The sequence below is a fragment of the Tenebrio molitor genome, chromosome 4 (genome assembly GCF_963966145.1).
Source record: "Tenebrio molitor chromosome 4, icTenMoli1.1, whole genome shotgun sequence".
NCBI classification, from domain to species: Eukaryota; Metazoa; Arthropoda; class Insecta; order Coleoptera; family Tenebrionidae; genus Tenebrio; species Tenebrio molitor.
Window position 1 is genome coordinate 12,577,746 of NC_091049.1, and position 17,077 is coordinate 12,594,822.

A 17,077-nucleotide genomic window follows, 5' to 3' on the forward strand; every position below is an offset into this window, starting at 1 on the left:
CGAGTCTAATTGTCAAGCAATTAGTTTGAGTTGCAAATAAATATTTTTCCTGACTAAATGAAACCTCGAGTGTAATTCGGCGAGACAATTTAATGAATGAACAATGCAAATTTATTTTTTTTATTTGGTATTAAAGGTATTAGATGCCTAGCAACTAAAGGTATAAGTTACCTGAGTGTTTTTGCCGGATAAAAGTTAGGGCAAACTTTTATCCGCTGTCAAAGTGACAAAATCACAGCGCCTTATGAGATTTTTTATACATGAATTAAATTGTCGACTGTAATTACACAAGAGGTTTCATTTAGTCGGATAAATATTTTTTGCAACGAAATGTATTGCTTAGCAATTAGACGAGAAAAATTGGTACGATAAAAGCACGACGGCCGTAGGCCGGAGTTGATTTTATCGTGCCAATTTTTCGAGTCTAATTGTCAAGCAATTAGTTTGAGTTGCAAATAAATATTTTTCCTGACTAAATGAAACCTCGAGTGTAATTCGGCGAGACAATTTAATGAATGAACAATGCAAATTTATTTTTTTTATTTGGTATTAAAGGTATTAGATGCCTAGCAACTAAAGGTATAAGTTACCCGAGTGTTTTTGCCGGATAAAAGTTAGGGCAAACTTTTATCCGTTGTCAAAGTGACAAAATCACAGCGCCTTATGAGATTTTTTATTTATGAATTAAATTGTCGCTGTAACAGAGTCAAGTTTAGAGGAGAACAGTGCCAATCTGGTGTTTACTTGAATTATCCGTGCCATAACACGGAGATAATCCTGTATCGATCCAGTCTTCCACATACCTGTGACAAAATACCCACAAAGTCTAAGAAAAAAATTAGTGAAACTGTAAGAAATAAGATTAAAGTTTTATTTAAACTGAAACCTAAAAAAATATTGGAACTCTTGCAAGAAAAGGAACTGGAGTTACCAAATATGACAGATTTGAAAAATTATTTGAGTTTGTTAAGAAAACAAAAATTTTGATCCCACACTGTGAGTCTTGGAGAATTACAACGGTTTCTAATAGACCACTGTACAGTCCCCGAAGATGATAATAAGGGCTTTATTGTCTCATATGAAATAAAGTACGATGAACCGTCATATTTTCGTTTCTTTGTTTCGTCGAAAACTACAAACTGATTTGGCAGGGTTATCCTGTATTGGTAGTAGGTACAATAGATAAAATTAGACAATTTCATCCATTTGGGTTGTGCATATGCTCGCATGAGCAAACTGCAGATTTTGTTTTTCTGTTTGAAGCATTGAAGTTAGGAACTGCAAAAGGGTTCAATAACCAAATTTGCCCAAATACGATAGTTTGTGATGCTTCCCCTGCCATTCAGAATGCGTTTAAGCAAGATTGCCACATATTTTACAGTCCTGCAAAAGACAAACGTGATTTTACTGACAATGATATGGAAATAAATAAAGAAATGAAGTTCAACTCCTTTAATGAATATAAAGTAGCGATGTTCAATATTTGGACCACCACCTTATCAACTGACAAAGAGAAATGGATAGAGAAATGCGACTGTCCTGCGTATTTCAAAAAAAGAATTTGTAAGCATGTTGTTGGGTTGGCTATACGGACGAAAATTGCTGTACCACCCCCAGAAGCTAAAGCGATCCCTATTGGTGCAAAGAGGGGTAGGGGACGTCCGGCTAAGGCAAAAAAAGCCTTAATAATACAGTAAACGGTAAGGATTTTTTCATACATTGTATACTATTACAAATAATCCTATTACCATTTTCTAGGGTAAAAATTATTCCATTCTGCAATCCATTTTGACAGCATCAATGCACGTCAGACATTTTTCTCTTTTTTTATATTTTCATTTTATAAATCAGTGACAATCAGAATGATGATTTCGTTCTCATTATTTATTCGGAGATTTTATAGATCAGTGATAATAATCAGAATGACAATTTTGTTTTCTTTATATGCTTAAATTAATTAAACTGCGTTAGTTTACATTCCTTTGTGTTTAATCTTTTTACCTAGTGACTTTTTTTTTATCGTGCCCTTCGTTTTCAAACCACTACTTTACTTTATTTACGTAGCGTTTTCTTTTTTTACCGAGCGTTAATTTTTTTTATCTAGAGATTGATTTGTTCACCAAGCGTTCCCTTTTTTTATCTAGCGTAATTTTGTTTAAACTAGCAATTCGTATTTTTATCTAGCAATTCTTTTTTTTATCGTGCGTTTACTCTTTTTTATCTAGCATTTCTTTTTTTTATGGATAAATGAATATTTTATCTAGCGTTTAATAAATTATCGTACAACTGCAAGTACGAATCGAACAAATTTGTCGTGCATTCCATTCACTTAGCTTGCGTTTAATTTGTACCCGAATATTAATGGGTTCAAAAAATGTGGAATCTATCCTTACAACCCCGACGGATGCAGATTTTGCGGTCTCAGAAGTTACAGATCAACCATTGATGCAAAATTCACAACAAAAAATATAGGGTGAATCTACTGAAATCTCGACTGAGATTGAATCTCAACCTAGCTTCACGTTGATGTTTTCAAATCGGCAAGATCCCCTCAGTCCTCTTCAAGCTCCCATTTTCAATTTGTGCTGTAACTTCTCAGCCATTTATTCTTGCAGTGGTGGCACGCGTAGTGGGTTTCTCGTTAGTCCTAAAGGCATCAATCCTATTCCCAAAAGCACTCATATTAGAGTTTAAAAAAGAAAGAGGGGAACAGCCAAGATCAAAAAACACTTAAACAAACGTGCAAAAATGTGTTTCAAACTCAAATAGAAAAACTCCAAGAAAAAAACTGAAAGTCTCAAGAAATCTAAAAAACTCGAACGAACGATCACTCGATGAAAGTGGAGATACAGAAAGCGACACAGATGCACAATGCCTATTCTGTAGAGACACCTATCTCCGATCAAGAAGTGGAGAAGGATGGGTGCGGTGCATTCAATGTCTTCAGTAGTCCCATGAACAATATGCAGGAGTCGAGGAAAACTATGATGACTATACTTGCGACAATAAATTGCCTTTATTCAAGATTTATAATTTCCTGTAAAATTTTCTATAAAATTGTTATTAAACTCTTATTAAAATTTGTGTGACCACTTTACACCAGATATTGGGGCAAAGTGGACACATTGCATTTTTTTCCAAATGTTTATTTGGGCGCATCGGAGCTGCGTCAATCCCTTTACCTTAGGAGTTCGCTAATCCTAATCTTAGGTCAGGTACTTACTTGTTATCATACAAACACGTCCATTAGAGAAAAACATTAGAGGGGGGGTGCTTAGAAAAGATCATAACAATGTCAAATAAGTTTAGTATTTCTCTACAGTTTGAAGAAGTATCATGGAACTTCAACTCAGTGAACGGGGCCATCCGTTAATTGTTTTTGATGATTTCAAATTCGCAGCAGTTGCTGTAGCGGTTGCGGTAAAGTACGGCCAGAAATATAGTGCGAATATGGCTTAGTTGCCCGATTAGTTTTTTCCAGTTTTTACGACACTCAACCGCAGCAGACGGTAATAGTATTTAACATTATTAGCACGGTAAAAGGGTTTTTACTGGCGACAGAAAGATATGACTGGAGAGCCGAAGGCGAGCCAGTCACCTTCTGGAGCCAGTGAAACCCGTTACCTTGCGTGTATTGTTGAATATTTTATTTGTCCCACACTTGTAAATAGTTATACAAACTATGTATTAAAAATTCCAATATTTGCAAAAAATCGTATCAGCTTTACACGTATTGCTTTGGAAACGCACGACACTCATATGAGCACGAGTGTAAAATTCTACTGGCTAGCCAGTAAAAATTTTACAGGCTAGCTACTAACAGACATTTTCAAGGCGAATACAGTGGCTTAGAAAACTTACGTTTACAAGTGCGGAACAAATAAAAATCTTTATCTATTATCGGTTATCTATATAATTTGTAAACTGTCTATGATTTATCCGTATCTAGATAAAAATCTGAACAGACGAACAGATAAATCGTGCAGATAGTAGATAAAATTAATAAATCTTTCTACATAGTAATGTAGAATTTAACACACAAGCGATTCGGTAAGAGCGGTAAATTTCAAATATCCTATTGAATATTTTTAAGAATAGCAGCACTGGCAGAAGTCACTGGACGTCACTCATTCTGTTCGATGTGCACGTTCCACGTATTTTCCGTATCTAAAATAAAAATAAAAACGGTCGTGGGTCGATACCTGGGTGACAAAATGTTTGAAATATTGTTAACATTAACAGACTCCATCCAAATAAATAATTTATTTTTTCATAACAGCGTTTTTTTGAAATAGGTTTCCAAAATTTATCTGAAGCAGAAAAACCCTTCACTGTTATCTGTATCTAGATAAAAAATAGGAAGTTTAGCTATCATCTGTATTTAGATAGATTCATGCTTGATTATCTTTATCTATATCTAGATTCTTTTCAAATTATCTGTTCCCATCAGCCCAGCTACTATTGATATGGGTGTGCAAGAAAGGCAATTAGAAAACATTTCTTACAGTTCGGAAAACTTAAGATACACATGGAAGTTTAAAAAAAAAATAAACAAATTAGTCATTTACGATAAAAGTTTAATAACTAATAACTTTGACAAATTGCAATAGTATACAAGAATCAACTCATCAATCAATTCATTATACAGCGAGAACCGAGATCCCATGACTTTGAAAATTTTATAAGACTGAAATTGACTGAGAATTTTAAGAAAAAAAGCTCCAGAAACACAGAAAAGAAAAGGATTGTCTGATAATGTAGGGGATATTTTAACATCTAAGAAGGCGTTACGTATTCTTGAACAAAAAACTGCAATAAAAAACAAGACTACGGTCTCAAAGAAAAGTACAAAAAAGTATATCACTTCTAAGAGGAGGTATTCGTTTTCTTCATCAACAAGCTCTGAATCCGAAACGGAGATGATCTTAGAAAGCGAATTCGAAAATGAGGACACAGAGGATAATGATGAAAAGGAAACTGAACTACTGCCTGAAAAAAAAAACTGATAATGAAAACCAAAAACCTGACCCAATCAAATCAAAATTGGGCCCTATGTAGTTGTAGAATTTTCCTATGATGGGAATTCCAAGAAAAAAACTATTAGAAACTTTCCTGCATGTGTGAAAAAGTTTGCTTTAGATGAATATGAAGTTCATTGTATGCGATCATACAAGGGAAAAAAAGATACATTCGTTTTTCCAGAGGTTGCAGACATAGCTGTCGTTAGATTTTTTAAATAAAAAGATATCAAAAGGAACGACGTGGCATTTCAATCGTGGTGATTAATGAATTGTCCCCTATTGAGCGCAGATTTAAAGCCCTGTCAAAAGGTGAGTTATAAGCCATTTCCACTATAACCCCGAGCGTGTAATAGTTTCATTTAAAAGCTGGTGAAGCTGCTGGTGTAAACCCTAATGATGTGGTCAATTTTTTGGAACTTCCTTCTTTAATCAAGGATTATGAAGCGAATTGTATCTACCCGGGGAGGACGCTGGAGATCATGAACGGGCTCCTACGGAGAGGCAAATTCCCAGCAGAATGAAAAGCGGTGAGGTTGGTGTTGATACCCAAACCGAAACAAGAGCTTCAAGAAGCTGCCTATAGGCCCATTTGTCTCATAAACACGATTGCGAAAGGAGGATGGCCAGAGGAGCAGTAAAGCTTCAGGGAAGGAAAAAGCACCGTGGACGCCATGATGAGGGTGAAACAACTGGCTGGGGCAGCGAACACGGGAACCTGCGGGAAGAGAGGATTAAAAGAATACTGTCTGCTGACCATGGTAGATGTTCAACACCACGAACTGGAGGTTAATAATCAAGGAACTCGAGAAGAGGAACATTTCACCCTACATTACGACGGTGATAATGAGATACTTGCAAGACCGGAAACTGCTCCTGGGAGAAGGGTAAGAAATGGACGTCACGTGCGGGAACCCGCAGGGATCGCTTCTTGGCATCAGTTTTTCGTCCGTTTACAAAAAAAAAAACATTATGGTCACAATCTCGATTTGCAACATTTGAGGATTTCTAAGGAAGATAGAGACATACGAGGGGAGTTTGATAATAATTGCGCCTAAGGTATAAGCAAATAGTTTTTATCCAAAAAGAAATTTTTATTTTTCGATATAATCTCCTGAGACTGCAATACACTTCTCAGATCGACTATATAATAACTGTAGACCAGTTAAAAAATAATCTGAAGATTTTGCTGCAAAATGATCGTTTACAGCGGACATCATCTCTTCTTCGGACCAAAATTTTTTTCCACGAAGCTCTTTTTTCAAACTTGGGAACAGGTAGTAATCACTGGGAGCCAGGTCCGGACTATAAGGAGGATGTTCAATTTTTTCGAACCCGGCATCAACCACAGCTTGCTTTGAAACTTTAGCCGTATGACAAGGGGCATTGTCTTGCAACAGCAAAATTCCGCGGCTAAGTTTACCTCGACGTTTTTCCAAAACAATAGATCGAACTTTCGAGATTAAACTGGCATAATAAATTGCATTCATTGTGCTTCCTTTTGGCAAGTAGTCGATCAGCAAAATTCCCTCAGCATCCCAAAAAATGGTAGCCATCAGTTTGGTTTGCACCCTCTGGCGTTTAAATTTCCGCGGCGCGTTTTCTCCTGTTTTTACCCATTGCATCGATTCCATTTTTGATTCCGGATCATATTCGTAAATCCACGTTTCGTCGACGGTTATTATGCGGTGTAAAATTCCATGAAAATCATTAGCGCTTAAGTCGAGAAATTGCCGCGAACATTGAACACGTCGTTGTTTGTCAAACGGAGTAAGCATTTTGGGCACCCAACGTGCGCATACCTTAGACATGTGCAAATAATTGTGGATGATTTCATGAATCCGTTCTGTGCTAATCTTTAATTCGTCAGCTATCTGCCGAACCCGAATTCGACGATCCTGCAGAATTAGATTCTCCACTTTTTTGACATTTTCTTCAGTCACTACAGTCTGTGGCCTTCCCGGGTGAGGATCATCTTCGATCGATTCCCGTCCTTGTTGAAAAAGACGAGTCCAACGTTTAACCGTGGCATAAGAAGGAGAAAAGTTGAGATATGTCTCGGCGAGATCCTCAAAAATTTCTTTGGCCTTTTTCCCTTTCTTCACAAGGTATTTAATTACGGCTCGGTATTCGATTTTGAGAACTGTACTTGATTCTCCTGACATCGCACCACTTATTAATTTCTTATTCGAAAACTATTGTCACAATTTTGACGCAACTACACGCTTGTTGTTAGAAAACAATTGCCTATGCGTTGCCATGAAAATAAATTTCGTCAAACGGTTGTAACTAGATCAGGCTCACTAATTATCAAACAACCCTCGTAATAGCCCCAAAATCAGTGAGTGGTGTAACTAAAACAACGTGAGAATTCTATAATTAACACTTATGTATTGTAATACTAATAACTTTTTTATATGTTATAGAATTATTGACTCAACGCGAGATAAAATCGAAGACTCCTTAAAACGAAGAGATTTGTTAACCTGCAAAGATGTTGACAATATCAAGTGAAGCTATAATATTGAAATAAGAGATGGGAAAAGGCATAGTAATGATGCCATATCTTTGGATCTTTGGGTACAAGAATGTGAAGCCATGTCCCGAGATGAAAATCCAATAATATTTTACAAGAGACAGGGTGAAACTTCTAATATTTTGTGCTAAAATTCTTTTTGCCTAGTAGTAATGAATAAATTTCAACAGATGATGCTCATGAAATTTGGTAACAATGTTATATGTATAGATGGAACATACGGACTTACAATTATGACTTCGAGTTAACCACCATCATGGTGATAGATGAATTTGGGCAGGGATTCCCCGTTGCGTTTATGTTCTCTAACAAAAAAGACACACATATTTATGAGGAGTTTTTAAAAGCATTCGGCACAAAGTGGGTAATATTACAGCAAGAACTTTTATGTCAAATATTACGGAAACTTTTTATATTCCCTGGATTCGAATCATGAGACCTGTTACTATTCGTCTTTTTTGTGCTTGGCACATTGATAGAGCGTGGCAATCAAATTCATCGAAAACACTGGTCTACAGTGAAAAAATATTCTGAATAGTTTTAACTAATTTTTGCTTGAATACGAGTTGATAAGTAAAAGTCATTTATTAGTTTAAGTTTTCACGATACCTGATGTCAATGATGTCTTCCAAATTTAACGATCCTAACTTCCTTGAGCTTGATAATACTGATATTTACTAGTTAGTTGGCATCAAATTTTGAAAATATTGTGTTTTAGTGCTCTGTTCTGTATTACTAAGTGATAAAAGTGTTAAAAGTAAAAAAAAATAATTATATTTTATAGGAAAATGCCTCTTTTAACACTCTTATCACTTAGTAATACAGAACAGAGCACTAAAACACAATACTTTCGACATTTGATATCCAGCGTGGGTAGACAAGCAAAAATTAGTTAAAAATACTATTTATCATCAAAAGATATTTAAAACGCACCAGTCTGCAAGAAGTTGTAATTTATTAGTTGAAGAGAGAGGTGAAACCAGCTGGGAAATAAGCAATGATTCAGAGAAATATTTGGTTAAAAAACTCCTTGATTCAAGGTGTTGTTGTTTAACTTGCTCAGAATGTAAAATATGCTTTCATATGTACTCATGTACTTGTAATGATTTTACTTTTAAATTTAAAATTTGTAAGCATATTCATTATATTCTAATGTGGAAAGTTCAACCACAGAGTATTTTGTGCGATGAAAATAATGGAAATCAACTGTCTGAAAACTCAGTTGAACACACTGATCGCTTTGTCACAGCACTAGCTACCCAGGCAGAAAATAAGAAACTTAGAAGCGATTTACAAAATAAAGTAATGACACATTTCTGAAATTACAGAATTCTGATTTAAATGATTCAGCCATCGTAGAAATTCACATGCATTTAAATGTTTTAAACAACTTGGCTGATTTGCCGAAATTGTCAAGTTCTGACTGAAAAAAATAACCACAATAATGAACCCTACAATAAAAACATTACCCCTCAGATACGATTTTGTTCTACCCCGAAAAAGAGGAAAATCCCAAAATAATAAAAAGCTAAGTAAAAAAGAGAAGAAAAGTATCGATAACATATTGAGTGGGTAGTCTGAGAAATATATATCGACAAATTTAAATAACGATCATACATATTTATAAAATGTGGTGTTATATATAAAGTAATAAATAAGTAATATGTAATTCATCAGACATTTATTTATTTATTTACTATTACACCTTGAATTAATAAGTTATGTTGACAAAGTAAGAGTCTGGATCGACCGCATCCAGATGACGAAAGTGCAACGAAAATACCTGTCGGCCTACAGCATGGTCGCTCGGCTCATCACTCGCAGTTATGCTTCGGTCTCGACAGAGGCAGCGGAGGTTCTCGCAGGACTCCTACCTGTCGACTTAGAAATTGGAAAACAAAACTGCATCCGGGAGCTTCGCCAGGACAGGGGAGCTGTGTTCCAGGATGAACTCATCGGCCCGGGTATGTTCGACTCTATTAATCACGCGGTAGCGTACATGCAAATCAAAACGGAGGACATTTGGCAGGAGAGAGTACTTCCACAAAGGGACGAATAACCTACGATTTCAGCCCAACAGTAACCACCGACATGATGCAACTCCCAAAGACCAACTTCACACGGACTCAAGTTTTGACCGGACATGGCGAATTTGCATATCACTTAAGAAGAATAAGGAAAATGGAGGATGAAGAGTGTGACGTATGCGTGGGGGGAGCAGATAACCCACTGCACTGCTGTGCCCTAAATACCTATCAGGGCAAGAAGCCATTAACGAGGAACTGCGTACCTTGCCGCCGTCAGCTCTAGACATACCTTTCTTCGAAATGCGCTGCACGGAACCGTCCTTAGATGAAGCTGAGAACGGGTAAAGCTTCATATACGAAACTGGACTAATTATGTTTCAGATAATCATAAGCCACTGGCGTTCCGCCCTCAATATCAGCACCGACAGACACTGCGCAAACCACGCTGAACCAAAACACAGTGTGACTGGGCGCCCTCAAAAAGCGTTGAGGCCCCTCAAGAAAGCCGAACCCCGATGACGGAAATGGCAGTTGCAAATCTCCGGCAATTGTATATAGGTACTGTTACGTTATAAATTACGCTCTCGAAACTGGGCAACCCTGTTACCGGTTACAAATCCGGAATGTTCAGGGGTATAACGAACAAGTCGTGGCTTCGACTCGGTTTACAATGCGAACCACGAGAAACGCCGACCGAAGCTGAAAAATTGGTGAGAACAGCCCGGAGTACGGGAAATGATTACACAATCTTCCAACTAATCGTTTATTCAGATGTCAAACAATGAAAATAATGATATAAATGAAAAAGAAAACAACGAAGCCTGACTAGCCCTATGGCGTGTACAAAATTCAATAACCCTAACTCCTCGGAGGGTCCTCCGGGTCCCAGATATTCAACGAACGAGTACCGGCGAAACAGTAAAAAAAATTCCCTTCTTTAGCGAAGGAGGAAGGCCGACTGGTGCTACGTAACGTCGCTATTCGGCTACGCCGCCCGCATAAGCGGGGAGGTCCTCCAAGTCTTCCTTCGCTCCAAAAAAGAAAAAATTGAAGTTAAGATGTTTTTCTCCGGTACGGACCGGTGAAGAACCACGCGCAAAAAAATGTTCGGTGAGCGCGATACACAATTCCTGGCGAGGTCACTCACGGATTGATAATCGTTCGTGAATATAAAACCCGACGGACTTGATAAGGAAATTTTTTCTTAAGTTAGTACGATTAATGAAATGACGCGCCTTATGGCAAAACTGCAACTTTAACAGTGGAACAAATTATAAATCCTAAACGCGATATACAAATTAAAGGAATTTGATAGAACTTTTCACCCGTCGAAATAATGAGTGACAATGGAAATTTGACTATAGTTAAATACAAACGCTCAATTAGTTCGACGGAGTGACAAAATACAACCGAAAACTTTGAGAAGCTACGGCCTGTAAAAATTGGGGTGTCACCACTGCTCCGGACTTGCTGGTGGGTAGATCCGGCACCTTCCGGTGAGTCCGGGGACGACCTGGACTGACAGGACTCGACGAGATCCTGATCCGCAAAAGCGTTCGGTCTGCAACCTTCCGTAGTGAAGTCCGTGATCCGCTTGGCGATGTGGGCGGTGGTACTTAGACGAATCGTCTCCAACGGCCCTCGTGAACTCCACTACGTCGTCTCGTCGGCCCTGCAAATTCACTCGATCACTGTCCCCTTGACTCTCCCCAGGCACTGACAACACTCCCGGCAAAAGGTCGTGAAAAATCCTCCTTCTGTCTCTGGTTCCCCCGATTTATAGCTTCCCCCCCTCTGTGCGCAGATTTTTCGGCGGAAGTCCGAGTACGTTTCCGTCGCGATGGATTCTAGAACATTCTAGAAAAATCGCGAAGATTTACAATCGCGCGGCGATTTAAATCGTAACAGTACCTAGTGTAGTAGTAGGTTGTTAGCTTAGTTAAATTTACACTCATTACATACACTGCCCCAAAAAAGTTAAGGATATTGCTGTTTGTGAACAAGAAGGGAAGAACAGGAATCATAATCGATACACATGTGTAATTCATCATACATCATATCTACGCAAGTAGAACCTACTGCATCCCAAGAAAAACCTGATGAGAAGCCAGCGACTGGAAAGTCGAAGGGCGGCCAAGGCGCTCGGAAAGCGAGGAACGATAGGAGAAGACAGCAGCAAAACATTTCTAAGTCTGCAGCCATTTCCACATTTATTGATCTTGAGTTAGGCCTCAAAGAGACTAGCTTACTATCAACCTTGAAACCAGCAGCTTCGAACCGTCCAACCGGCGTCCATATAGGATTACTTGGTGCGAGCTATTGTGTTAGAAGAATGTTAGAGCGGTGTGTGGCCATTGCTCAGCGCCCTTTGGCACTACTTCTGACCCCTGAGAATCGGCATGCATATGAAAGAGTTTCAAATTTGATTGAACTCTTTCTTCAATTCGTTACCAAATCAATACAGAATGGAACTTAAAAAAAGTAAAACCTTTGAAACTAAATAAAATTAAAATTAAATTAAAACAAATAATTTTTGTTTTAATTTCAAATAATCTGTATTTCGTCCTCGTACCCGTATAACTTCTCTAATACGAGGAATTAAGTTGTCAATCTCTTCCTGGGGAATCTGTTGCCACAAAATCGGGAACAAGTCACTCAAGTCCCGAATATTCTCTGGATAAGGCAAATAGTCTGAGAAAGTGTTTCCAAGGTCTCAGGTGGGTTCAATGGGGTTGAAGTCCGGAGATCGTGCAGATCACAATTATCTTTTTGAAATATTTTTTTTTCAACGCCATCGAAAAAACCGATTGATTAAAAAGTGTGCGGAGGACGTCGTCATGTCACCGTTGTTTGTGAAAAAAAATTGTTTCAATGTTGTTTGTCAGATTTGTTCAACGCTTAACTTTCCGTTGAAAATCAATGAATGAAATCAATAAAATTGCCTGCAAAATCGCGCTTGTGTTAGTGTTAAATTGTGAAGCATTATCTTCGATCTTGTCTACATTTGCTGCTGTTTGTCAGATTTGTTTAACACTCTAACTTTCCGTTGAAAATAAACGACTGAAATCAATAAAAAATCGCGAGCAAGATATTCCCGATGTCCGGATGGCTCCAGAGCAAGCGAGGTCATCGTTATTCCCTGCAAAATCGCGCTTGAGTTGGTGTTAAAATTCTGAAGCATCATCCTCGATCTCGTCTATATCTGCTAGTGGCATACGGATTTCGATTAATTCAAGGTGTGTTCATAACATTAAACATTAATTATTGTACCAATTGTAAAAAAGTTGAAAAATAAAGTTTAGATCTACGTTGCTATAGTTATTTAGTCATTCATAACGGCCACTCCCGCTCATAACGGACACCCTTAACGGACTCCGGCCGTTATGGGGTTGTTTACATGGTGACAAACACTCCGGAAAGCCAACTTTAACAACTAGATATTACAAAAAATATTTACTGTTACAAGCCCTTTGTAAACCGCGACAACGAATTAGCCTCACCGATAAAAACTTTGTTTTCAACTGTTTTTACTGAAAGAAGTGATAAATAATTAATTTACCACTAAATTTTGAAGTCAGTGAAATACAATGGGACGTGGTAAAAGATTGAGTGCGGAAGAAGTAGAAAGCATTAAGTCACTGCAGCAAGAAGGCTACTCTAACCGATACATTGCTGTATTAATAGAAGTCCACGAGTTGTTAATAATTTTGTAAGAAATATGGAAAACTATGGAAAAAACTACAGAGGCGGGATTCAAACTGCAACTACCAATAGAGAAAGAAGAAATATCCTGCGCCAAGCTTCTAATTCCTCCTGCACTGCTAGAAAAGTCAAGCAAGCCGTGCATTCTACGACCAGTTTGAGATCTGTGCAAAGAATAATTAAAAAATGTGCAAATTTAAAACGTCGTAGATTACAGAAAAAACCGCTTTTAACGCAAAGACATAAAGAAAATAGGCTAAATTTTGCTAGAAATCACATGGACTGGAATGATCAGTAGAATACAGTTATTTTTACAGACGAGAAACGATTCTGTTTAGACGGTCCAGATGTGTATTTGTATTATTTCCATGTCTTGCGAAAAGAAGAAAGTTTTATGGCTCGCCATCATATACCTATATGTTTTATAGACTTTGTTACCGGAGTAGTCATTCGCTCTGCTTAAGCGTCGAAGCAGCTATACGGCTTCACAGCAATTTCAGGCTGGTACGTCTACATTGTACTGGATCAGTGGAAACCCCGGGCTTCACCCTAAAAAGTCCATCCCGCTTCTCATTTTTTTGTTGGCAGAAGTTCAAAGAAAAATGTTCTTAAAAAATTTTTCTTTTGGAGGAAAAGAGGGCCTTGTCACCCTTGGTTTTTCGCCCAACATACCTCTTCAGGAATCGTTGGTTGCCTACAAAATTCCCTCTTTTGCTAGCGCGAAGACGAGCGCGCGCGCGACTCCTTCGAGAACATTCGATCTTATCAGGAAAATCTTCAGTCATGTTTTTCTTCCGAATCTTCCGTGCCACGTGCCTTTGCGGACCGTTTCGTTGGAGTGAAATAAATTTATTACCTGGCGTCGGGCATCTTCTTATTCGACGAAATCTTGTGGATGGTGTGCTGTATCGTCTCCGTGTGGAAAGTTTGAGCACACCCTTCCAACTCCGCTTAGGGAGGATTTTGGCGCCGAACCTGAAGGCCCGTGACGCAATCCACGTAGACTTCTCCAAGGCATTTCCCTTGCCTGAGGGTATAGGTGAGTCTCCATGTAGACAATGAGCTACACGTAGTACTCCCCTAGGGAATCCTCCACCTCCACCCCCTAGACTTCGACCTCAACCGCCATCTCGTCTTACGTCGAGGTCAAGATAGAACCGTGCGTCGTGTTCATCGTCGACGCCTCCGAGACCTTTGTGGCTCCAGTCGCGCCTCTAGAACCGTCGGCTCCGCTCAAGAGACTTCGCCACCACATCCCCGAACGACTAGGCAAGAACACGCTCCTCTACGGCCCCTGAGCGCGGACTGCTCACGGAGACCGGCAAGCCACCCACTTATTCAACACAGTTTTATTCTATCTAACCTTTTTGATATGATCATATGTATTATTAACAAAATCATATTTATCTTATTATCATTTAAAAACTAGCTTAATCTAGCAAGTGGAATAGCCCACTTACCTATGTTATATTTCACACTATAACCTTGTCAATATCTCCGCGTAGACATTGGCGAGATTCGCTCATTGTAAAGCTCCGCGGAAATAGCTATTTTGGCCGGATTGCTGGAACCGAGTTTCCACCCCTTCTGTTATACATTTTTATACATACAGGGCAAGTCACATAAGGGTAATTCAGAAATAAACCTTATGTGACTTGCCCTGTATACATCAATTCATCAATTCAAATATTTATAATATAACCATAGTTACATTAATTATATTCGAGTTTCACCTACATAGTGTATTAATACTACCCACTCAGCTCGCTTTCCGTATTTTTTGGTTTCGCCTGCTTGAATAACGCCTAGGTCCGGGCACGTCCACTTTGTGCGTATCTTCCTCGATTTCGTTCTCGCGAACATCGAACACCTCTCCTGGCTAGGTCAGCAGGCTACTTGCGGGGCCTGCTACCAAAAGAACCCTCTACTTCGCCGCAAGTGGCGCCCTGGGATCGAGCTAGCAAAGTATTGTGCCCTCTGGCCAGTTTGAACCGTGGCATAATATTTTGGCGCCCAACGTGTAGGCCCGAGGCGATTATTCCCCGTTTTCGATTGTCAACTTTGACTTACCTTACTTCAGGCGAATAAAGGTGACGAGCTCATAGGGTGTTTGATATTTATTATTATTGATATCTCCATTTTCTCTTGGCTCTGACTTGACTCTGTCACTTCATTTATTTCGGTTCGGGAAACGGAGTCAAACCGTTGAACATGGCTATATACCATTCACGATGTTTTGGCATAAGGGGAGACTGTGATTTCATTTTTTAACGTTGGATACATGTTTGATTTCTGTCATCTCTACTGTCACTAAATTGCCTGACATGCGGACCCATCAAAATGAACGTAACATGTTGCCGAATTTACGATAATCATAATGAAGCGACTTTAAAACGTATTGATGGTGTTTGTATTAGACTGCAGAACATATTTTCAGTAAGTTACAATGAAGCCAAGTTTTTTTTTTGTATAAATTGAATCGTAGTACAAGATAAATACGAGTATGTAGCACGGATAGTGAAGGAAGAAACAACGACCCAATTGAAATGGCACAGGGGTTTTGTAAGACCTATTATAACTTCGTGAGAGTTGTGAATTTATGGCTTGAATCTATTTTGAATGAAATTTGCCAACATTTTTGTAGATATTGGGAACAACTTATTTCGGAAGATTGGGCAAAATTAATGTGAAATCTTTTATTTGAAAAGGTTTTTCCTTTAATAATTTCATTAGGAGAATGTGACTCAGAATTTGATTGGGATTTTGATGCAGGTAATGATGATTCAGAATTTTCTAATGATATTATGGAAGTTGAATAGTTTTGTTCTTTTTTGTCATAGACGATGGGTGTGTAAATATTTTGCAGAAAGATTAGAATAAAATAAGGCTTAATAAGTAGGTACTAGTTATTTATTATACAAGACGATAAAATTTTATTTTATCTTCGAGAGCGGTTTAAGCCTCGAGGCGTAAGCCGAGAGGCTAATACGCTCGAGAAGATAATGGTGAATTTTATCGTCGTGTACAATACAAAATTTTATTCCATCCTCCATTACTTCGATTGAATTACTGAATTATTTTGATTATGACAATTATAAACGTCAAAAAAATTCAACAATCAAAAAAACGTCAAAAACAGAAAAACAACAATGGATGTTAAACATTAGAAACTCAAAGCGGGGGCTGTTGGCATGGGAGTCGGTTACCGAGATAATTTGTTTATCAACAAAGTTAAAAGCAGTTTCGTGAAAGCGTCGTGAAAGTGTTTCATTTTTGAGGAAATAATGGCCCAATCTTTCCTTAATGAAGATGAATTGTATGTTCCTGAAGATATTATTAAAGAAGCCAGATCTGTTATTGAAAATTTATTGCCGCGAAAATCTGTATCGTTGTATGAAAAAGAATACAATATTTTCTGTGCCTGGAGGAAAAGCAGAAACATAAAAGGTGTATCAGAAGAAGTCCTGCTATCGTACTTCGCAGAAAAGGTAAAAAAGTATAAGGCTTCAACATTGTGGAGTTGTTATTCAAAGTTGAAGAGTACCTTACTGATCAAGGAACAAGTAGACATATCAAAGTAAGAAGAATGATTATTTTGAATATTATAATTAAAACGTTTATTTTTTTAGATTTTTGAGTCTGAAGACTTTCCTTAAGCGAGAATACTCAACCTACACACCGATTAAATCAAATGTGTTAGAGAGGGAATATTTTAACAAATTTTTGGAGGATGCACCTGATAAGATTTACTTGTTGATAAAGGTAAGTGTTTTTATTATGGTAGTTTCACTCAA

General features: G+C 38.1%; 2 protein-coding genes across 3 annotated transcripts in view; one reads left to right on the plus strand and one right to left on the minus strand.

The window, feature by feature from the left end:
- LOC138129109 (ATP-dependent translocase ABCB1-like) overlaps window positions 1-17,077 on the minus strand; it is a 221,076-nt gene that overhangs the window by 100,373 nt on the left and 103,626 nt on the right. The gene's annotated exons all lie outside the window — the stretch shown is intronic.
- Window positions 1-17,077, plus strand: part of LOC138129114 (uncharacterized) — an 82,278-nt gene that overhangs the window by 64,414 nt on the left and 787 nt on the right. Inside the window, exons 2-3 of the mRNA XM_069045386.1 lie at window positions 16,183-16,860; window positions 16,913-17,045. Of these exons, the coding sequence (XP_068901487.1) occupies window positions 16,568-16,860; window positions 16,913-17,045 (426 nt within the window). The 5' untranslated portion in view covers window positions 16,183-16,567. The remainder of the gene's footprint in view (window positions 1-16,182; window positions 16,861-16,912; window positions 17,046-17,077) is intronic.